This window comes from Amblyomma americanum, chromosome 6 (genome assembly GCF_052857255.1).
Source record: "Amblyomma americanum isolate KBUSLIRL-KWMA chromosome 6, ASM5285725v1, whole genome shotgun sequence".
Taxonomy (NCBI): Eukaryota; Metazoa; Arthropoda; class Arachnida; order Ixodida; family Ixodidae; genus Amblyomma; species Amblyomma americanum.
Genome location: NC_135502.1, coordinates 14085677 through 14109864, shown reverse-complemented (window position 1 = coordinate 14109864; position 24188 = coordinate 14085677). Strand labels below are relative to the sequence as shown.

The 24188-nt window shown below is 46.6% G+C and overlaps 1 protein-coding gene and 1 pseudogene across 1 annotated transcript; both read left to right on the top strand.

The window, feature by feature from the left end:
- Nucleotides 1-10: 10 nt before the first annotated feature.
- LOC144094561 (uncharacterized) lies at nt 11-16694 on the top strand. Its single transcript, XM_077628479.1, has 6 exons — nt 11-38; nt 3589-3604; nt 4946-5031; nt 7065-7088; nt 10952-11145; nt 16304-16694. Exons 1-5 carry the CDS (start codon nt 20-22, stop codon nt 11143-11145), a joined length of 339 nt encoding a protein of 112 aa, XP_077484605.1. The 5' UTR covers nt 11-19; the 3' UTR covers nt 16304-16694.
- On the top strand, nt 14393-14536 carry LOC144095777 (U2 spliceosomal RNA; annotated as a pseudogene).
- Nucleotides 16695-24188: the final 7494 nt, after the last annotated feature.

Genomic DNA, 24188 nt, shown 5'->3' with positions numbered 1-24188 from the left:
TCCAGACGCATTTTCAAGTATGGCCCTATTTTCACAGGGTAAGCAGCGCATATTATATCTGTATGCTTCAAATTCCACATAACCAATACGCTGCAGGCTAAGGTAATGCCGGCACGTCGTATGCGGATGGATGCAGGAACAGCTTCAACACTGCGCTAAAAATAAATTCTTTCTCAGCTGCGTCCCGCTGCTAGTTCATATAAACGGCGATGACGAGCAATAACATATTTACATTGTCAACAAAGTCGGAATCCGGTGAGCGGTTTCCAACTTTGATCACAACTGCGGAAAACTGCGTATTGATGACTATGGATTTTATGGCGCAAGGGCATCTATGGCCAAAGAGCGCCATAGCACAAGGTATTTTCGATTACTCACGGTGGGGTCAAAGACCCATTTTCCAAGCATTTAATTCCAGAAAAGCCCAGCACCAGGCCAGGGGAATGTTGTACCTATTGCATCACCGGTGGGTACCCGGCGGCACTGGGGATCGAGCTCCGCACCTCCCGCATACGAGGCGGATGCTGAAACGAGTAGGCCACCGCTGCGGTGCAGAAAACTGCGTATTGCTCTTTTTTAATTTAATTTTTTTAATTGGTTTTTTGGGGAAAGCAAACGACGCAGAATCTCTCAAATATCGTTGGACACCTGAACCGCGCCGTAAGGGAAGGGATAAAGGAGGGAGTGAAAGAAGAAAGGAATAAAGAGGTGCCGTAGTGGAGGGCTCCGGAATAATTTCGACCACCTGGGGATCTTTAACGTGCACTGACATCGCACAGCACACGGGCGCCTTAGCGTTTTTCCTCCATAAAAACGCAGCCGCCGCGGTCGGGTTCGAACGCGGGAACTCCGGATCAGTAGTCGAGCGCTATACCCACTGAGCCACCGCGGCGGGTGCGTATTCCTCTTACAAAACCAGGATATCCACCGTGCATTACCGACGACGCAATAAAACGCGCCGATGCAATAGACCGCAAGGAAATCTTCGTTCAGATAAACATGCTCAACTACCATCCAACCTCGCTTTAGTGCTAACTCACTGTGCGTCAGTTCACAATGTTTAAATAATTCTCAGGGAACACCACAATATTCTTATGCAGAGCAGCCGTCACACATCAGTCTTCCCACAGCCACCCCGTGTAACATACCAGAGGTCGCGAAACATGCGTGACATACTAACTTCGTCAAAAACAACGAATACTCCACCAACTGTCTGCCGCCCTTGCCATAAACCCCGTTGCTAGGTGCGCCCCACATGAAAACTGCCGCAGTGGTGAATAGCGCAGCGTCGGGATTTTACTGTAGAACTAAAGGTAATTTCACTCGCGACAGCACTCGAGTGCAGTGTGTGTAAGGTCCAGTACATTCGACAGATGGAACTGCCATTCAGGTTGCGATTTAATAAACATAGATCGCATGTCAGAAGCCTACAAAAAAAAAAGATATACATCGTACATCACTGACAACGTAATGAAATGCGGCGATGTAGTAGACCGCAAGGAAATCTTTGTTGAGATAAAAATGATCAACGACCATCAAGTCTCAATAAAAATCCATGAAAAATATCTTCTGTTACAAAGTAATGACACTTCTGCAGAATCCATGTAGCCCGACAACAGCTCTTGTTATTGACACTTCAGTTCGAGAGTGCGTGGTTCATTGTTATAACTTTAGTGATGACATGACTGGTCACACGTGTCTGTGTCATGCCTTTTTAACAAATTCATCTGAATACTGTATCAGCTGTGATGTCACGCGCATTTATTATGTACACATTAGTTGATAGTGACTGGTCACATGGTCTTGCACAATATGGGTATTTAGCTCCAAATGTTGATGAGATTACATAGAAACAACGAGATTACTGTCCCGACTGCTCCGATACTGTATCGGACGGTGCCGAGCTGCAATACCAGAGAGCTCTTAGTGGCACCCGTGTCCCCAGGCCACCCGGCTCAAGGAGCCGCGACTCTCAGAGTCGAAAAAGAGACAGCAGAGACAAATATATGCAGAAAACTTGGACCACCCACGCGGCTTCCGTACTCACTCGCTTCGGGTTCGGTAACTACGCGGGCGCTAGGCCTCGCGCTCCCTCGATGCGGACCAAGTGGTTCTCGTGCTTGAGAAACTGCATAGAAAAGTTGACGAGAAACGTGCTGAGCATGTCGAAAAGTTTAAACATGCTGCAGCGCAACACACCTCACACTCAAGAAAGCATGCCGTAGATCCTAGCGATCAAAATTCACTGTAGGCCTAGCACTTGTCAAGTCCGGACAAAGAGCGTTCCTCGAATCGAACAGACAGTCGTCCAATGTTCCAAGAACAGGCCACACGTTGGGAGCCAGATGTGGGGTTTTTATTAGGGGAAGAAAAATAATTTCTCCCCGCCTAACCGCGGCTGAGACCGATCAAAACCGCCAGGCCCCACCCCGTGATCACGTACGCTACCGAGCGCGCGCCGTCCACGGCGGGCCTTGCTCTGAGGGAACAAAGGGACGACACACTGGCTGACACAAACAGGTATTTATTGCTACAGCAACAATAACGCCAGCTAGCAACAAGACATGCTAAGGAATCGAGGTCGTCCGACTCACCAGGAACGTTACGAGCGAATGTTCGCCCACGCTAGGGCAAGGCATACTCCGAAGCTGGACGGGACGAGATACGGGAGCAAGTCTCCCCTCTATTCCCTCGCCCCGCTGTCGAAGAGCGGAGCCTCGAGCAACACGTCCGCTCGCACCGACGATCCCAGCCGAAGAGAGAGCGCTCCCCGCGCGTGCTGCTATCACGTAAAGCTATCAAGTAAACTTTCACGCTGTCCGTGGCGCCCTCCCTTTTTAGTTAAGGTAAATAATCAGAGAAAGTCACGTGGCGCGCCCGTCCTGAGGCGAAGCCGTGGGAGGGTGCATCGCGGGAAAGCAAACCACAAGGGGAGGCTGCGGGCAGTCCCCACAATTGTTAATGGTAAAGTGATGTGACACTGCCCAGCAATGGCAGTTGCTCCTAGCGGTGGGCCTTGTGCGGGCCAGGTTGCTCTTGACTAGCGACTAATAATTAGTTTAGCTGCCGCCTGCAGCTGTGGCCAGTTCTCTTACCATCCGATGGGCAGCTTGCGATGACGCCGCAAGGTCACGTCACCTAGATGGCCCACCTGTATTCTAGGTTCCTCTCTGGGCACCACCTGTCAGGGCCTTGCCCATGATTTGCTCGCAACGCCAACGCCGACAATGCCGACCTTGTATGTCTGTGGTGAACGGGCCTTATGAAGCTGTCGCATTAAAAAAGGCCTAATTTTTATCTACATGGAGTATCACGTTGGCGACGGCGGCTGTCCAAGTGGCGTACGTTACTGCGGTAACCTTCGCCGGTGACGCCATAGCGTGTTGTAACTCTCAACTCCCGCCTCATCTGCTTGCCCTTGAGATTGTGGCCCGGTTGATACGCGGTCCACCGGTCGTTTATGACAACGCGCCGTCTGTCGTTATGGGTATGACTGCTATCGCGCTTGACTCCTTTATTCCGTAAAAGCACGAAAAATCCTGGTTTCCCTTCGCACGTCTTTCTCATTAGATGTTGTTTTTTTTCCAGATGAAAGAAAGGAGAGGTGAGTCGGTCGCTGGCAGGATGCGTAAGATAATGCCTCGCTAGTCGATGACTAGAGGTATACACTGGTTCGCCTTACAGCACCTCCTAATCTTAGCTCGCACTTCTAGCTCGTAGAACAGGCATTGCCTCCAGTGACTGGATTTCAGCTCCCACTGGCGTTGTCGGTGCACTTATGGTGTTATTATCTAACTTTATGAGCACGTCAGAAAGCGTCCTTCCAAGTCGGCCAGATTTGGCCATTAATTTCATCTCGCCAGCGAAGACTCCGATGACAAAATGCCGACTTGGGAGGTACGCTCCAGGTGAAGAAAGCGGCGGAGTTGTGCCTAAAATAAGACAATGTTTCGTCGTTCTGTGAGAAGAGATTTTGCAGTAGTATTTTTGTATACCTTTGTCGCTGCAGCAAGAAACAGCGCAATCATGAAGAAAATTATGTTGTTCCTACAAAAGTTTGTTGTTCGTACACGATCATCTATCAAAATGCTATAAAAATCGATTTTGACGACAGAAAACTTTGTATTGTGTTTTTCGATAGGGCATGCATTCACGGCAGCGAACTAAACGACCTCCTGACGCGCGCGGCTCTGAAAGCCAAAAGCACTTTCGTGAACTGCCGTCTCCCGGCACTGCCATTCATGGCGCAGCAAGATGGACACGCACGCCCAACGCGGGGGCTGATCGAGGAAAACCGAGGGTCCAAAACAGGTTCCCTCACCTCTCGGCAATTATAAGGCTGTCACTCGGTGCCGCAGTTGGCTCAGTAGTGCTCATGGAATGACAGGGCGTCTGAAAGTAAGCACGTGGAGCATCACTTGGTTAATATCTGAAGGATTTGTGGCACCATACCAGCAGTGGGGCGATGAAGCAAGCATAATCAGCGGCTGCCCATGCTTGAGTTCTGTGCTTGAACCTAGAGTTCTTTAACGTGTGGTGAAATATCGGTGCATAGGCAGTCTTGCTTTTCTCTTGTATGAAAATGCGGAGGCCGCGGCGAAGATCGAAAACGCGAACTGGTGCTCCGTAGCCGAAAGCCACATCGTCAGGTGTGCACTCCCGTGAACAGCCTCTGATCACAGTGCGGACTGGAAGGCGCGGAACGAGAGAAAGGCACGCGCCCACACTCTCGCAAAAATGTGTACGCGCTCAGCGATGAGCGCGTGTCCATGTCCCAGTGATGGAAGCCAATATTCTACCCATTCGCTATAGACTACGACTGCGCAGTTTCATACAACTGTAGATCAAAGCCTTACCGACAGGGAAGGCGCATAGCTCGCTTTCCCATTAAGCCCCTGCTGGAAGGCATATTCACTCCGACATCTGTTGCCTCCTGGTTCCACAGGTCGGCTATGAACGAAATCTTGACGGCGCTCTTGGTTGTCCTCAGCATGATCCTTATGGTCGTCGCTGCGTTCATCCTCGTTATACGTAAGTATCGCTAGCTTTTGGTGGTGGTTTTCGTAGAAATTACAATCTATCAAACTTTCAATGGCAGCTTCTGATTCTATTTTTTTGCAATGCGTACGCCAGCTTGCAGTCTCCGCGTTCTCTTAGTTCTGCCTGTATCCCATATGTGCGAGGGCGCAAGCGACATTGTGCCGAACGACACTCCACAACGAATATTTTTTCCGGTCACGGCACCTAAACACAAAGACGCAAATTGCTTCAGTTTGTTTCTTCATATTTCAGCAGGGAACCGAGTAGCAGAAGGGCGTCACACAAAATTCAAGCTTTCTACACATGTTTAGAAGTGGTGCATTAAGCAGCTGCCGCTGTAGCTCAGTGGTTATGGCGCTCGGCTGCTGACCCGAGAGACGCGGGTTCGATACCGGCCGCGGCAATCAAATTTCGATGGAGGCGAAATGCTAGAGGCTCGTGTACTTTGCGATTTCACTGCACGTTAAAGAACCCCAGGTGGTCGAAATTTCCGGAGCCCTTCACTACGGCGTCTCTCATAGCCTGAGCCGCTTTTTAACGTTAAGTCCCATAAACCACATATATCGCCAAGGATATGTCTATCGAAAGGACGCTATATAGACCATTTTGGAAAACGTGCCCAGTGCTTGCTGATTTGCTTATTCCAACAGTGCAGTGCTCATCTGAAAAGGTATAGGTGTGTCATTAACCAACAGTAATTGTTGTTATTTTTGGTTTGATTTACGAGGGTTTAACGTCCCAAGCGACACAGGCTATGAGGGACGCCGTAGTGAAGGGCTCCGGAAATATCGACCACCTGGTGTTCCTTAAAATGCACTGACATCGCAAAGTACAGGGGCCTCTAGAATTTCGCCTCCATCGAAATTCGACCGCCGCGGCCGGGATTGAACCCGCGTCTTTCGGGTCAGCAGCCGAGCGCCATAACCACTGAGCCATAAGATTAGAACAGCATTTATTAACAACTGTGGAGCAACTTTTACCTTTATGTTCAGTTGTAATCAATGTGACGCGATTTACACTTTTAATGTAATTTTTTCATTGAGTTGAGATGCAGCTGTCGAGCTGCTTGCTCGCAGGCAGTGAGTGGCTCATACTTCTTGGAGTGATTAATTAGTTAAAGGGGCCTTAATAAAAACGAAAATTTTGCGCCGCGAGAAACGAAATCGATGGAAAAATCAAAGTGCGCAACACAGGGGCTGCTAATGCAATCCAGTAGACTGGCTAATGCTCGTTCAGGATGCATTCTAAAAATAAAATCAAGAATCGCATCACCAAGTGTCGTAGTCTTGGCTAGTTCCGGCAGTTGCAAAAATGCGAATAAATGCAGGAAATTTGTTCGTGCGCTTGGCAGGTTTTAGTTGGAGGCGTAGTGGACCATTTTGTGCAAGGAACTTGGAAGCCACCATCTAATATCATAGGAAATTTAGAAAAATTGACTTCAGCTGCTACTAAGACGACCTGTAGCGCTTTCAGAAACCCTCGGACGCAATCTGGTGGCTTGCAGCCCGTCCCAGGAATCAGCGTACCATGCGGCAGATAACACGCCAATAACAGTTTTAAGATTGCAATGAATGAGAAAATGCTTGACGCGAATATGATTTCCGGAGGCTATCGTACGGTCAGAGCGTTTTCTTTCCGTATTGTCTTTACGATAAACGGAAAGAGAGTTGAAATATGCAGTTCATTATTGTAAATGTGGGAAGTTAGCCAGGATGATATTCGAATGACTGCGTCAGCAGAACAGGTGTGGACGGTACACGTAATTGTACAGCAGTGACCCAATGAAGGAGGCCATTTTTGATGTGCGGTCGCGGGCGCCGGTAGCAAATATGACTCACAGTTTTAGATTTAACCAGGAGGAAGCGAAAACACGCTTACAAGGCCGCGTTTATCATTGTTCTGCTGCTCTTTTGTATTCTGTGACTAACGTACTACATTGTAATTATAACTGCCACTCGGACAAGTTTCCACACTGCTCTTGCATGTGAGCGACATGTTGGTGATTTCTGTGCAATCGTTTGCAGGAATCGAAGAAGGCGGTCCTGATGGTGAGTGTGAGCCGAACGCGGCGAAACTATGCATTGAGGCAAAGCAGCTTCACTTACATGAAGCCGACAGGAACGCATCGCGTAAAGTTTCAGGCCGAGCAACGGCATTCCGACTCAGTGACTGTGCATGCAAATAAAGTTGATTTCAGCGAGTGAAGTGAGTGGCAACTGCTGCCGACCTAGCAGCGACGTGGGTCCTGCAATTACGCAGGCAGACTTTCATAAATACATCCCCACTGCCTCGGTTTCCAAGTGTGACGGCAAGAGTGCGAAGTCGACTCGGGTTGTCACTTCCCGCTAACCTGAATGTCGAACTACACGGCGTTTACAAGCAGTTTGCCAAGCAGGTTAGGCCGAACCAATCCATTTCGACTCGACCTCCGATATTTTCGAACCAAAGCTTGCTCTGACCACTCGTGAGCTATTTATATGTGACAGAGAAGCAGATTTGACCATAGCTAGCCCGCCCTTAAATGCCAGACCGGCTTTTAAAGGTGTGCCCGCTGGAATTTCCGCCGCCGTCGCGTCATAACTGCCAAGGTCATGAGAGCGCCGCCGGCCCCGAACGCCGTCGCGTGGCATAACTAAACTACATCGCTGTACTAGCTACACCGCCACCAAACGTGGCGGCGCGTGGCGTTAATCGCACTGCAGCGCTCTTCGGGAATAGTTATCGCGTCTGCGGGTGACTCACTCCGCGGGTGGCTGCTCAAGAAATTGCTGCCGCCGACGAAGCGGCGAAAGCCAGCTACAAGAGCGGAGCTCGAAAGTACGGTGAAGGTAGTAAGCTGAAAATAATGACAATAGCTGCTTTAACATCTCGCTGTTTCAGCTTCCTCGCTTCTGTGAGGAGAAATGATGAAATGCGCCGCTGCAAGGGAGGCAGTTGCGTTGCCTATCTATTCGACGCCTCTCTCATTCTGCAGCAGGATGCAGAATTTCGTGTGCGAATGCGGCAGTCGCTGTGAGCGACGTCATACGTTAGCAGCGACGGCGCGCAGTTTTTCAGGCTCATGTAAATGCCCTGAAAAATGGCGCCATGTTATGAAGACATCTCCGTGATTGCTCTGCGCATATGCCAGCCGGCGAAAAAACCGCTCATTACCCTAAATATATTACGAGCGAAATCTTGAGAAACGGAAACCTCTTCTATGTATTAGACTTACTGAATTCGCAATCGTAATACTATGGATGCCAACTTACCTCTCGTTAAGGAGGGGAGTTTCCGCCCCGCACAAGAGGCTCAATGAAGGGCAGGAAGTCACCTGGAGAAGACTCCAAACAAATTCCTACCCTTACCCGGTAGTTCTCTTCCAGATGTCCCCCCCCCCCCTCACCTCCAAAATTAGGGCAACTCCTGCTTCCAGACGACTGGGAGACTCTGCACGCGCAGCTCGGACCCCGGACATATAAGAACGCACCCTCAAGAGCGCCTATGAGGTCGCTAGTAGGCTTAACCTGCTGGCCATCTAGTACGCCAATGTAACTCGGCCCTATATAGCTATCCGGCCAAATAAGGGTTTCTTCTCTCTTTCTCTCTCCATAAGGCCCTCCCATTGTTTTGCAGTCATGCCACCTAATAAAAATGTTGTAGCGTTCAGGCAAACGGAATAATAGCTCAGTACTTCGTTATGAAAAATACGACGCAAGGCTGGAATTGAAGATCACGGATAAACAGCCACTAACAGCTTACGTGCCGATCTGTGACGCCGGCCACAGCCCGCTGCAGTGAATGGCAGAGCGAGTGGTCGAGAGTTCACTCCGCTAAAATCGCGTTGCTTTCCGATACTGCCTAAGCCATGCTTAGGCGATTACAACCCTAGAGAGCGAGTTCATAAATTCTGATTCATAAGCTGTGAAATTGTTTTCATCATCATGAAATGACTCATCTACAACAGTCGTCAGTGCAAAACAAATGTCCGCAAAATGCTGAGAGCGGATCAACAAAAACAGTTCGCCTAACTCTAACACCGCACAGTTGCGAACTTGCAGCTGATGTAATGCGGGCTTACACAGGTTCATTAACAGCCGACAAGATTATCTAATCAGAAATTCAAACATCAGCATTTCCATGCCTCACTTTGTTGCCACGAATCTTAAACATTTTCAGCCCACGCCACGTTAACATCTCGCGTTGTGGGGCTTTGAAATGGCAAACAAACGCACAAGATCTGATTGCTTTTTATTGCACAGGATCCGATTGCGATTGATCAATGCAATAATCACTTTAAATTTTTTTCTGTAGAACAGTAGTGATATCACTTCTGACCTTATATATGTCTCCACAAAATATTTTGAAACAAAGATGGGAGCGCTTAGGCTTGAAATCTTTGTAGGATATCTCTATGCGCTTCTCTTTTCCTGGGAGAAATGCCTGATTAATGGTGTCTTCGACTGGTCGCTTCAGATCGCTCTAGAGCGCTCTGAGAGACGACCGCACATTCGGCTGGTCGAAACCGGCCGCTCTGATTACATTCGGCTGGTTCTTGCCGTGCGCTCGCCTCCAGCTCCACTTCCGCCATTTCGCGAAAGCGGCGCGGTTCAGGTGTCCAAAGATATATGAGACAGATACTGCGCCATTTCCATTCCCCAAAAAACCAATTATTATTATTATTATTATTATTAAAGCGGTGCGAGGCCTGAGCGTCCCCTGCGCGTAGGCAGAAGAAAGTGTAGGCTTTTGACGCAGTCACGCTTGCTGCGTTGTATTTTGCGGGTGCCTCGCTGTGTGAGGCAGAATGTTCAAGAAACGCCGGATAAGCATGTACGCCAGGAACGCGGTCTGTGTTGCTGTCGCATGACAACAGCGATTCCAGCAGCAGCTCAGACGAGGACGATAGTGCTATCCACAAGGCGATGTTCGAAAAATGAGCGTCCCGTGGAACGGAAAGCCGGGGTAGCGATCGATACAGGCTAAGCGGTGACCGCGATGCAAACTGTGTGCGACCACGTCCGGCTAAAGGTAATCAAGGGGCCTTACGTGCGGCTACTGTGGACATATCAGTAGCGTTGCCGCGTCATGGTTCCGGAAGTTACGTCCTCTTTCTGCCTTCTGCGCTTCCGCTCTGAAAACTCGCTGACCATTCGGCTTGACTATTCTCGCTATGCGCTCAGAGCGAGAGCGGCTCCCACTCTGCCAGATCCTAACCGGATCGCGGGGGCGACCATTCGAAGACACCATAAGAAAGCGCTTCTGGACATCACCGTATTGTCAGTTGAAGATCGGCCTACATACCACTCTCGTCATCTGTTGTAGCTGAGTGCCGCCTTCCCAGTGAACATCAACATCGTTGCTACCTGCACCGCCACCTTCATCAGCAGTCGAGTATGATTTAGTGGTAATGAAATTGCTTTACTGCCTGTGAACAAAATACGTGCGCGGGCTTCCTACGATATTGGGAACTTAAGTGCTTGAACAGTCCGTTAGAGACGAATTGCTGGTAACAATCTGTCTGAAAAGTAGGCCATAAATATTCATACATATCAAGCTCATGAGAAGTGCTACACCTCACAAAACAGTGAGAGTACACAAATGCGAAGTTTGAATATATAGGAATTACTTTATTTCTGCAATTAAATAGAAATTCTTCACCAGTTTAAAAAAGTGTGTGTCTTTGTACATGCGAAGACGCCCACTATACTCGCTTGGCAGTGAATAACGGTCACGAGAATGAAGAACCCGGACAGCAATGTATGGTGTACAAAAATCCGCTGTACAAACATAGTTACTGTTCTTAAGTAAATTAGTGGAAAATTTAGGCTATTGGGAACAAATTAAGCTAAAAAAAGCACGAAAGATTTCAAGCTTTCCACTCGGGATTGTGTTGTTAGTGTTGATAATGGCTGGCTTTGAACGCTTTCAGAGGAAACGACTGGCGACACTGAAGACGCCACCATCCCGACGCTGCTGCCGGTGTCGGCCTCGGATGAGACTGCTCGTGAGGCTTCGACTTCCATCCCCGTTGAGCCCGCATCACCGAGAACAGTGCACGCCGAAGCTGGGTTGAACGGCTGGACGATCGCAAAGTGGCAGCCATCCGTCGACCTGACCCATTAGGTAGAAACGCTGTAGCCCTGCTCGAAACGAAATTTTGGGTGCAGAAGTATGCGAAAACGTTGCCAATAAGTTTAAACATTTGATGAATAGCCTGGCTCATGGGCAAAGGATTACTTTGGAATATGCGGCGCAGTGTGAATAAACTGAAGACACCAAAATATAATTGTGTAGTTGGACAGGGAAGTAAGGCTGAAGAATGTAAGTCAGTAAAGGAGCACAGCGTCGCACCGGCCATGCCCTTACCGCTGTATTTAGCAGAGGTGCTGTCTGCGTCTTACCATGGTCTTCTGTAGAGCCGTCACAGTTGGATAAAGCACTTACGTAATCGCCTCTAAGCATAAGCTTCGCATCGCCAATTGCGGCAGATGCATTGACAACGAGGTGCTGCGTAGCGCTTGCCTCCCAGTTTGTCGACGACTGCATTGATCGTCTGGCAACAACGAATCCACCACAGTACTAATTCAATGGTGTTAAATATAAAGCAACTTATCCTTGCGGCCGATCATTGTTGAGTGATACTTTTTGTTTATATTTTATTTCTGGCCCCAGTCGCCTTGAAAAATTACAATTCGGCCTTCTGGTCGAAACCCGCCGCGGTGGCTCAGTGGTTAGGGCGCTCGACTACTGATCCGGAGTTCCCGGGTTCGAACCCGACCGCGGCGGCTGCGTTTTTATGGAGGAAAAACGCTAAGGCGCCCGTGTGCTGTGCGATGTCAGCGCACGTTAAAGATCCCCAGGTGGTCGAAATTATTCCGGAGCCCTCCACTACAGCACCTCTCTCTTCCTTTCTTCTTTCACTCCCTACTTTATCCCTTCCCTTACGGCGCGGTTCAGGTGTCCAACGATATATGAGACAGATACTGCGCCATTTCCTTTCCCCAAAAACCAATTATTATTATTATTATTATTATTATTATTCTGGTCGAAAAGTTTGCAGACTGGTTTAAACCACGAAGTATTACTGACCAAGTAGTTTACTTACAGTACTCACGGGCTTCGGCTCTACTCTGTTAGTCTTTTTCTCTTTGATCGCCAGCAGTTTTTATTGCTCGTAAGAACTTTTCGAACGGGTTTCGGACTTCAGGTTGTCCCCAGGGAAGTATTCTAGTGCCGTTCATTTTCTATGTTTATGTTTTCTATGTTTATATATATATATATATATATATATAAGGGAAGTGGTGCATGCTATGTACTATATGCATATATTGCGAGGATATTTCTATCTGGATGAAATGTAAACGTAGCATTAAGAAAACCTAAGAAAGAACTTTAAACGATTTAGAATTGGTCTAACAGTAGTGATTTAAAAATAAAAACAATAAGACCAAGGCTATATTGTTCATGACTAGCAGCGAGCAAGCACATGCAAAATAGCGATTGTTTCTCGGAGATGCACCTTCGAATTGTTAAGAAACATGAAATTCTTGGTTTAACTTTGCTGCTGACATTTTATGTACTCCCCACATTGAATACTTATCCTAGACGCTCACTACGGTGGTTAGCGCACTAACACGGTGCCATCATTTTCTCCCAGATAGAGCGAAATTTCTAATTTATCATGCAATTTATTTGTCTCATATAAATTAGTGTTCACTGAATTGACCCACGACCACACAATAAAATATTAAAAACCTTCTCTTTATTCAAATGAAAGCACTTATTGCGTTGCTGATCTGTAGAGCTTACAGTCATATGCACCGCTGTTCACTCAGCATAACATAATAAGGGTTGCAAAATATTTACTTCTGACTACTGTATTCTCCCAAATTTTCTGACCAAAAGTTGAAAACTCACCTTACAATTTTGTAGCAGCTGAAAAGACAGGAAAGTTATCCTGGCACCCATGGATCTAACAGATGGCTGGCACCACGCACATGCACTAAGTTTACTTTGCAGTCACTCACATACAGCTTGCCATTTTTATTAAATGTATCCCTACCTCAAAATTTGCAGTGAAGCACTTTGAAAAGAAAGCAGATCTTTTGCAGGTTATACCAATTTCCTTTCAATGAATTCAAATAAGTGTGTTTTTAATGTTCTTCAATATTTATAGTATTTTTCTTTCTCACGTGTATTCACGACGTATTTCTGAAATCAAATTGAACAAAAATGTATTAGGCTGTGCGTGTGTGAATGAATTGAACTGCATTTCAGTGCGATAGCGTCAGAAGCCCCATTGGGAAGAAAATGTGTCCTAGGAAGCTACACTCGCTGATTGCCTTGAGGGGAGTGACGTCACTAGTTCCGAATATTCTGGAAGGAAGTAACGTTACGAGACTGGTAGTTACGTCACTTTGGTAGAAGCATCAACAACTGCTAATGGAATTAGACGTCCCTGTCAATTTCTTGTTTTACGCGAAAGCGTAAAGACCTTGGTCTGCTGAATTTTTTTAACGAGGTGAGGAAGGGTCATCAATGCTTGAGTGAGGGATGAATAATGTTTATGAAAGCTGTGTGTGCGGGCGGAAAACTGAAACAAGACCATTTGCTTCCATCCCAGTTCCTATGAGCTAGTTAGCTTTAGCACAACGCGTGACGCCACCTGGCGACGAAAAGAGCAACGATCCAACTTTGAACCTCCACCGTTCGGTCATAGGGGGCAGGTGCCTCTTTTAGGCTGGACAAAATTAGCAACCCTTTCATTTGACTTCTGTGGTGACAGATGATTTCGTTTACTGTGTACCACTGGGACCAAGGGATAGGTTTGTGCAGTCTATGTGACGAAGAGTCCACTTACCAATTCATTTGTTGTGAACAACTCCCAACCGTATTACTTGACAATAATAATAATAATTGGTTTTTTGGGGAAAGGAAATGGCGCAGTATCTGTCTCATATATCGTTGGACACCTGAACCGCGCCGCAAGGGAAGGGATAAAGGAGGGAGTGAAAGAAGAAAGGAAGAAGAGGTGCCGTAGTGGAGGGCTCCGGAATAATTACTTGACAGCCTTTTTTCTTAGTTGCACTTGTTAGTGGTTGACAAGAACGCTTACGTGTGGCACAGGTACCTTTGCATAAATCGAATAACCTTTCACTACGTGCAATAGAGCTAGCTCTTTGCCCAGTTGGTGTGTCTTTAAATTGTAACAAAAGAGAGAAAGAGAGGGGGGGGGGGAAGGTACCAGCGGATACAAAAGACTCGTACACAAGAAAGGCGTTAGACAGGTACGGACGGTGGACTTTCAACTGTGCTTTGTTGATACAAACAATACGATTACGTTTGTGCACCATTTTTTATGTTTCAACAGATAGGTGTCCGGACCCTGTAGAATATCTGTTACGGTTCCCAATTGGACTTATTTTTGGAAATGTGGCGGAGAGTTTGAAGGTTGCTTCACTTCCGCCACCGGTTGGCCCGGTATTGCACTGCCTCCGGGATCGGCCTTGGTCTTTACACCGCGCGTATTTGCTATCCTTTCTTTCTATCCCATCTTTCAACTCTCCTACTATCTGCACGTGGTAGCGATTGTGGTTCGGCTTGATCCAGTGGGCAGGCCTGTGCACTTTCCTTTTCTTTGTTCCTGGCAACAACAACAACAACATGTTTCAATAAAACACGGTTAAGCCCGTATAGACAAGCGTCATGTTTGTAAACAAAGGTGGCGCCGCGGTCGGCAGCGACACGGGGTGTAGGCAAAACGCAGCACGCCTACACTGCGCCAAGAGACTCTGCCCTCGAAACCAACACTGGGGTATGCGAATATTTCAAAGCGTGCGCGTCGCTTCATGTTGGAAACATTTTTTTTTATGCCCGGAGAGTAGTTCCGCACTTTTTCAGCCTGTTCATCAGGAGGAATTAGTAGGCGGAGCGCTGCATCGGGCGCTTCTGCGCTCCTAGTTGGCGACAAGTAACAGCGCAGCGCTACGGCGGGTGAAAGCGCGAGGTATGGGGAGGAACTAATCGTCCACAGTTCTCAACTTATGGGCCGATAAAGCATATCCTATTGCTAGTGCAAGATAGGACGACGTGATGCACGACACGAACCAGCTTTATCACACGACTAACATTGTAATGTGCTTCCTATTTTCACCGAGCCGCTTCACTCCGGAGACATTGGAAATTAAAGAACAATATATAGCTGCTTTGAATGAGGCAAATGCGATCCGAGAGCTCCACGAGCGCACGCATAGACGACTTCCTCGAGCTCCAAACGAAATTTAGGCTGAATCTGCTAAGCAATAAAATTTTGCTTCTTATTTTAGAATTTATTCATGTGTGTGCATTTTGCTTGATCAGAGTGGCTTTTGGCGTGGAATTTGCTGTGTTCGCCAGGTTTTGATCAACACACAATGTGAAAATTCAGATAATTTAGGGAATAACACTGCGCGACTTCATCGAGATCCTAGCGTCGTTGGACCGATGTTGAAACGACATAGTTGTTGAAATTCGCGAAAATTAAAACAGAAAAAACTGTCGTTCGTGCTACTGCTCGAGGGGATGCTTGAAGCGCGACAAAAAAACACAAGAGACAGAGACGAACGGGACAAGCGCCACTCTCAACTGGTTTTATTCAAAAACACGATCGCAAAATTTATACATTTCCCCTTCTTCTTCAAGAACATAATCACACGATCCCACATGCGAATGACACGCAAATATCACGCTTGAATCAAATCAGTTTATCTAAAAACCTGTACTCCTTAGAAAACATCGTCACCGAAGGGCTGCTGACGCATTCCGACCCTTTCTTTTTGATATGGAACGCCTCAATTAGCTCACGTGTAAGCGCATCTTTGCTTCTGCCAATGACCTCTGTTCTGTTTAAAAATGGTGAGCATTTGCATGACTTGCAGTGAACTACCATATTTGTTCCGCTCCCATTTTCGAGGCATTTTTCATGCTCGCGCAGGCGCTTGTTCAGGCATCGTCCAGACTGGCCAACGTACACTTTTCCACATGAAAGTGGAATCTGATAGACAATTCCCACCTTGCAATCAACATATCGGTGTTTATGCCTCGTTTCGCAATCCCTTTTTGCTTTTTCCTCATTCACCTTAGGACAAAGGCTTTTGAGCTTGCAGGGCGCTGAGAAAACCACAGGAATTTTGTATTTATTTGCCACTTTTTTCATGTTGTGGGCCACGCGATGCAAATACGGTATCACCTGTGGCCTTACGTTATTCACCTTTTCTCTTCTAACCTTCTTGTTCCTTTGCAGCAATGTTTCTGCGACCATAACCAACAGGGACAAAGGAAAGCCTGCCGATAGCAGCCTAGAAACTTGGTCATCAAAACTTTCCTGGACAGCATGAATACAAGACTTGTTGATGGCTTCTTGAATACACATGGTTGCAACGGCTCTTTTTACTGTCTTGGACTGGGCTGAGTCAAACGGCATTATTTCCTTGAGGGCACGAGGCTTATAGCCCCAGCAAGCATGCACATCATTCACAGAAATCTGTAGATCTAAAAACTGCAACTTGTTGTCTATGGCAACCTCATGAGTGAAGTTAAGCCCCCTTCCAAACTTTTTAAAAGCAGATAAAATTTCCACCACAGTCTCGTGGTAGGTCACAGTTTCTAGTTTTTCTAAAAACACTAAAAAATCGTCAACGTACCTAAAAAACTTTAATTACTTTTTTCTTGTCTAAAACTTGGTCTAAATCGCGGTCAATGGAAGAGAGAAAAATCTTGCACAACACAGGCGCCACACATGAACCAATACATATGCCACTCTTTTGCACATACGCTCTGCCTTCGAAATTAACCACCGTTGCACCCAGATAAAATTCAAGAAGTGACATGAAGTTTCCAACATTAATGCCAGCTGAATTTTGAAATGCTATCACACCATTTTCTTCAATGCAGTTCTGAACGGAGGTAAACAATTCTTCGTGGGGAACAGAATAATAAAGGTCTTCAACGTCTATGGAGAACATGCTGCCAATTGACCGGTTGTCTTGTAGAAAACTAGCTATGACATGCGAATTCCTGGTCTCAAAAGGATCTTTGACACAGAGAGGATTCAAGTTTCTGAGGAGGTACTGGCTCAGCATTTGCTGCCAAGTGTGTCGTTCACTCACGATACTCCTGAAAGGTATTCCCGGTTTATGGGTCTTAGCAGTGAAAAATATTTTTAGGCTATTCTCATTGCAACCTGCTATGCTTTTTGCAAGCTTATTCAGCTCAAATTTGGTGCACAGGGAAACAGCTGCGCTCTTTACCTTAGCAGGCTTACGTTTCGTGGCAATGAAGTTCTTCTTGACGGCACACACGGCTTTTTCGTTGTACATCCCCGCTGTGAGCACTACGAAACCTCCTTCCTTGTCACTCTGCAGGATTCGAAGGGAATTGTCTTTGAAATAGGCCACAACATCGCGCACCGAGTCCTTACGCCGCACCGCGTTCTTCGAAACAGTTCTAGAGAGGCTATCCACACCGTCGAGAAGGCATCGTTCTTGGTCCTCGGATTCTGCTCTGGAAGCTAAGCGCCTGTTCAAAGACAGGAGCTCAGGGGCGCTGGTTCTTGGTTCTTTACTGTACTTGGGTCCCTTTTCGATTAAACTTTTCACCTGGTCCGTGAGGTGTACTCCGTCAAGTGTCCTCAGCCCTGCCTTCTGCACAGGATTCCTGGGTAATTTGGTTAGGTGCAACAAAATGCACCTCCACCAGAATTCCGTCGCCTGGCCGGCAAGCTTCCTAGATGAACGTAGCTTGGCTTCAGCCATATTTTCCGGGAACCTGGAGTAGCAGGCAACGCGTAGAAGGTCGTAGTACAGCCTCACCTGTCTCCACAACTCAGACCGCAGGATTCTGCACAGGCGCTTCACATGACGCACAGAAGGCAGTACACTCCCAAACCAGGCAGCCAACTCTACCGGCACCAGCCCTTTTCTTATGCAATAGGCCAGTCGTCTTGCCTTGCAAGTAGTCCAAGCGATGTGGGTGATTAACACCGTATCTTGACATGGAGAAGAGGAGATGAAAGAAGAAGGGCCCACTGTACTAGAAATGAAGTTCAATAAAACATTTTGCTGGGCGAGTTGGTTCATATTGCTCGAGGGGATGCTTGAAGCGCGACAAAAAAACACAAGAGACAGAGACGAACGGGACAAGCGCCACTCTCAACTGGTTTTATTCAAAAACACGATCGCAAAATTTATACATTTCCCCTTCTTCTTCAAGAACATAATCACACGATCCCACATGCGAATGACACGCAAATATCACGCTTGAATCAAATCAGTTTATCTAAAAACCTGTACTCCTTAGAAAACATCGTCACCGAAGGGCTGCTGACGCATTCCGACCCTTTCTTTTTGATATGGAACGCCTCAATTAGCTCACGTGTAAGCGCATCTTTGCTTCTGCCAATGACCTCTGTTCTGTTTAAAAATGGTGAGCATTTGCATGACTTGCAGTGAACTACCATATTTGTTCCGCTCCCATTTTCGAGGCATTTTTCATGCTCGCGCAGGCGCTTGTTCAGGCATCGTCCAGACTGGCCAACGTACACTTTTCCACATGAAAGTGGAATCTGATAGACAATTCCCACCTTGCAATCAACATATCGGTGTTTATGCCTCGTTTCGCAATCCCTTTTTGCTTTTTCCTCATTCACCTTAGGACAAAGGCTTTTGAGCTTGCAGGGCGCTGAGAAAACCACAGGAATTTTGTATTTATTTGCCACTTTTTTCATGTTGTGGGCCACGCGATGCAAATACGGTATCACCTGTGGCCTTACGTTATTCACCTTTTCTCTTCTAACCTTCTTGTTCCTTTGCAGCAATGTTTCTGCGACCATAACCAACAGGGACAAAGGAAAGCCTGCCGATAGCAGCCTAGAAACTTGGTCATCAAAACTTTCCTGGACAGCATGAATACAAGACTTGTTGATGGCTTCTTGAATACACATGGTTGCAACGGCTCTTTTTACTGTCTTGGACTGGGCTGAGTCAAACGGCATTATTTCCTTGAGGGCACGAGGCTTATAGCCCCAGCAAGCATGCACATCATTCACAGAAATCTGTAGATCTAAAAACTGCAACTTGTTGTCTATGGCAACCTCATGAGTGAAGTTAAGCCCCCTTCCAAACTTTTTAAAAGCAGATAAAATTTCCACCACAGTCTCGTGGTAGGTCACAGTTTCTAGTTTTTCTAAAAAACACTAAAAAATCGTCAACGTACCTAAAAACTTTAATTACTTTTTTCTTGTCTAAAACTTGGTCTAAATCGCGGTCAATGGAAGAGAGAAAAATCTTGCACAACACAGGCGCCACACATGAACCAATACATATGCCACTCTTTTGCACATACGCTCTGCCTTCGAAATTAACCACCGTTGCACCCAGATAAAATTCAAGAAGTGACATGAAGTTTCCAACATTAATGCCAGCTGAATTTTGAAATGCTATCACACCATTTTCTTCAATGCAGTTCTGAACGGAGGTAAACAATTCTTCGTGGGGAACAGAATAATAAAGGTCTTCAACGTCTATGGAGAACATGCTGCCAATTGACCGGTTGTCTTGTAGAAAACTAGCTATGACATGCGAATTCCTGGTCTCAAAAGGATCTTTGACACAGAGAGGATTCAAGTTTCTGAGGAGGTACTGGCTCAGCATTTGCTGCCAAGTGTGTCGTTCACTCACGATACTCCTGAAAGGTATTCCCGGTTTATGGGTCTTAGCAGTGAAAAATATTTTTAGGCTATTCTCATTGCAACCTGCTATGCTTTTTGCAAGCTTATTCAGCTCAAATTTGGTGCACAGGGAAACAGCTGCGCTCTTTACCTTAGCAGGCTTACGTTTCGTGGCAATGAAGTTCTTCTTGACGGCACACACGGCTTTTTCGTTGTACATCCCCGCTGTGAGCACTACGAAACCTCCTTCCTTGTCACTCTGCAGGATTCGAAGGGAATTGTCTTTGAAATAGGCCACAACATCGCGCACCGAGTCCTTACGCCGCACCGCGTTCTTCGAAACAGTTCTAGAGAGGCTATCCACACCGTCGAGAAGGCATCGTTCTTGGTCCTCGGATTCTGCTCTGGAAGCTAAGCGCCTGTTCAAAGACAGGAGCTCAGGGGCGCTGGTTCTTGGTTCTTTACTGTACTTGGGTCCCTTTTCGATTAAACTTTTCACCTGGTCCGTGAGGTGTACTCCGTCAAGTGTCCTCAGCCCTGCCTTCTGCACAGGATTCCTGGGTAATTTGGTTAGGTGCAACAAAATGCACCTCCACCAGAATTCCGTCGCCTGGCCGGCAAGCTTCCTAGATGAACGTAGCTTGGCTTCAGCCATATTTTCCGGGAACCTGGAGTAGCAGGCAACGCGTAGAAGGTCGTAGTACAGCCTCACCTGTCTCCACAACTCAGACCGCAGGATTCTGCACAGGCGCTTCACATGACGCACAGAAGGCAGTACACTCCCAAACCAGGCAGCCAACTCTACCGGCACCAGCCCTTTTCTTATGCAATAGGCCAGTCGTCTTGCCTTGCAAGTAGTCCAAGCGATGTGGGTGATTAACACCGTATCTTGACATGGAGAAGAGGAGATGAAAGAAGAAGGGCCCACTGTACTAGAAATGAAGTTCAATAAAACATTTTGCTGGGCGAGTTGGTTCATATTGCTCGAGGGGATGCTTGAAGCGCGACAAAAAAACACAAGAGACAGAGACGAACGGGACAAGCGCCACTCTCAACTGGTTTTATTCAAAAACACGATCGCAAAATTTATACATTTCCCCTTCTTCTTCAAGAACATAATCACACGATCCCACATGCGAATGACACGCAAATATCACGCTTGAATCAAATCAGTTTATCTAAAAACCTGTACTCCTTAGAAAACATCGTCACCGAAGGGCTGCTGACGCATTCCGACCCTTTCTTTTTGATATGGAACGCCTCAATTAGCTCACGTGTAAGCGCATCTTTGCTTCTGCCAATGACCTCTGTTCTGTTTAAAAATGGTGAGCATTTGCATGACTTGCAGTGAACTACCATATTTGTTCCGCTCCCATTTTCGAGGCATTTTTCATGCTCGCGCAGGCGCTTGTTCAGGCATCGTCCAGACTGGCCAACGTACACTTTTCCACATGAAAGTGGAATCTGATAGACAATTCCCACCTTGCAATCAACATATCGGTGTTTATGCCTCGTTTCGCAATCCCTTTTTGCTTTTTCCTCATTCACCTTAGGACAAAGGCTTTTGAGCTTGCAGGGCGCTGAGAAAACCACAGGAATTTTGTATTTATTTGCCACTTTTTTCATGTTGTGGGCCACGCGATGCAAATACGGTATCACCTGTGGCCTTACGTTATTCACCTTTTCTCTTCTAACCTTCTTGTTCCTTTGCAGCAATGTTTCTGCGACCATAACCAACAGGGACAAAGGAAAGCCTGCCGATAGCAGCCTAGAATTTTGGTCATCAAAACTTTCCTGGACAGCATGAATACAAGACTTGTTGATGGCTTCTTGAATACACATGGTTGCAACGGCTCTTTTTACTGTCTTGGACTGGGCTGAGTCAAACGGCATTATTTCCTTGAGGGCACGAGGCTTATAGCCCCAGCAAGCATGCACATCATTCACAGAAATCTGTAGATCTAAAAACTGCAACTTGTTGTCTATGGCAACCTCATGAGTGAAGTTAAGCCCCCTTCCAAACTTTTTAAAAGCAGATAAAATTTCCACCACAGTCTCGTGGTAGGTCACAGTTTCTAGTTTTTCTAAAAACACTAAAAAATCGTCAACGTACCTAAAAACTTTAATTACTTTTTTCTTGTCTAAAACTTGGTCTAAATCGCGGTCAATGGAAGAGAGAAAAATCTTGCACAACACAGGCGCCACACATGAACCAATACATATGCCACTCTTTTGCACATACGCTCTGCCTTCGAAATTAACCACCGTTGCACCCAGATAAAATTCAAGAAGTGACATGAAGTTTCCAACATTAATGCCAGCTGAATTTTGAAATGCTATCCACACCATTTTCTTCAATGCAGTTCTGAACGGAGGTAAACAATTCTTCGTGGGGAACAGAATAATAAAGGTCTTCAACGTCTATGGAGAACATGCTGCCAATTGACCGGTTGTCTTGTAGAAAACTAGCTATGACATGCGAATTCCTGGTCATGTATTGGTTCATGTGTGGCGCCTGTGTTGTGCAAGATTTTTCTCTCTTCCATTGACCGCGATTTAGACCAAGTTTTAGACAAGAAAAAAGTAATTAAAGTTTTTTAGGTACGTTGACGATTTTTTAGTGTTTTTAGAAAAACTAGAAACTGTGACCTACCACGAGACTGTGGTGGAAATTTTATCTGCTTTTAAAAAGTTTGGAAGGGGGCTTAACTTCACTCATGAGGTTGCCATAGACAACAAGTTGCAGTTTTTAGATCTACAGATTTCTGTGAATGATGTGCATGCTTGCTGGGGCTATAAGCCTCGTGCCCTCAAGGAAATAATGCCGTTTGACTCAGCCCAGTCCAAGACAGTAAAAAGAGCCGTTGCAACCATGTGTATTCAAGAAGCCATCAACAAGTCTTGTATTCATGCTGTCCAGGAAAGTTTTGATGACCAAGTTTCTAGGCTGCTATCGGCAGGCTTTCCTTTGTCCCTGTTGGTTATGGTCGCAGAAACATTGCTGCAAAGGAACAAGAAGGTTAGAAGAGAAAAGGTGAATAACGTAAGGCCACAGGTGATACCGTATTTGCATCGCGTGGCCCACAACATGAAAAAAGTGGCAAATAAATACAAAATTCCTGTGGTTTTCTCAGCGCCCTGCAAGCTCAAAAGCCTTTGTCCTAAGGTGAATGAGGAAAAAGCAAAAAGGGATTGCGAAACGAGGCATAAACACCGATATGTTGATTGCAAGGTGGGAATTGTCTATCAGATTCCACTTTCATGTGGAAAAGTGTACGTTGGCCAGTCTGGACGATGCCTGAACAAGCGCCTGCGCGAGCATGAAAAATGCCTCGAAAATGGGAGCGGAACAAATATGGTAGTTCACTGCAAGTCATGCAAATGCTCACCATTTTTAAACAGAACAGAGGTCATTGGCAGAAGCAAAGATGCGCTTACACGTGAGCTAATTGAGGCGTTCCATATCAAAAAGAAAGGGTCGGAATGCGTCAGCAGCCCTTCGGTGACGATGTTTTCTAAGGAGTACAGGTTTTTAGATAAACTGATTTGATTCAAGCGTGATATTTGCGTGTCATTCGCATGTGGGATCGTGTGATTATGTTCTTGAAGAAGAAGGGGAAATGTATAAATTTTGCGATCGTGTTTTTGAATAAAACCAGTTGAGAGTGGCGCTTGTCCCGTTCGTCTCTGTCTCTTGTGTTTTTTTGTCGCGCTTCAAGCATCCCCTCGAGCAATATGAACCAACTCGCCCAGCAAAATGTTTTATTGAACTTCATTTCTAGTACAGTGGGCCCTTCTTCTTTCATCTCCTCTTCTCCATGTCAAGATACGGTGTTAATCACCCACATCGCTTGGACTACTTGCAAGGCAAGACGACTGGCCTATTGCATAAGAAAAGGGCTGGTGCCGGTAGAGTTGGCTGCCTGGTTTGGGAGTGTACTGCCTTCTGTGCGTCATGTGAAGCGCCTGTGCAGAATCCTGCGGTCTGAGTTGTGGAGACAGGTGAGGCTGTACTACGACCTTCTACGCGTTGCCTGCTACTCCAGGTTCCCGGAAAATATGGCTGAAGCCAAGCTACGTTCATCTAGGAAGCTTGCCGGCCAGGCGACGGAATTCTGGTGGAGGTGCATTTTGTTGCACCTAACCAAATTACCCAGGAATCCTGTGCAGAAGGCAGGGCTGAGGACACTTGACGGAGTACACCTCACGGACCAGGTGAAAAGTTTAATCGAAAAGGGACCCAAGTACAGTAAAGAACCAAGAACCAGCGCCCCTGAGCTCCTGTCTTTGAACAGGCGCTTAGCTTCCAGAGCAGAATCCGAGGACCAAGAACGATGCCTTCTCGACGGTGTGGATAGCCTCTCTAGAACTGTTTCGAAGAACGCGGTGCGGCGTAAGGACTCGGTGCGCGATGTTGTGGCCTATTTCAAAGACAATTCCCTTCGAATCCTGCAGAGTGACA

Coding starts and splice junctions, on each gene's coding strand:
- LOC144094561 (XM_077628479.1), top strand. Junction 5,032..7,064: donor TGCGTTCATCCTCGTTATAC/GTAAGTATCGCT, acceptor AATCGTTTGCAG/GAATCGAAGAAGGCGGTCCT. Junction 7,089..10,951: donor CGAAGAAGGCGGTCCTGATG/GTGAGTGTGAGC, acceptor GAACGCTTTCAG/AGGAAACGACTGGCGACACT.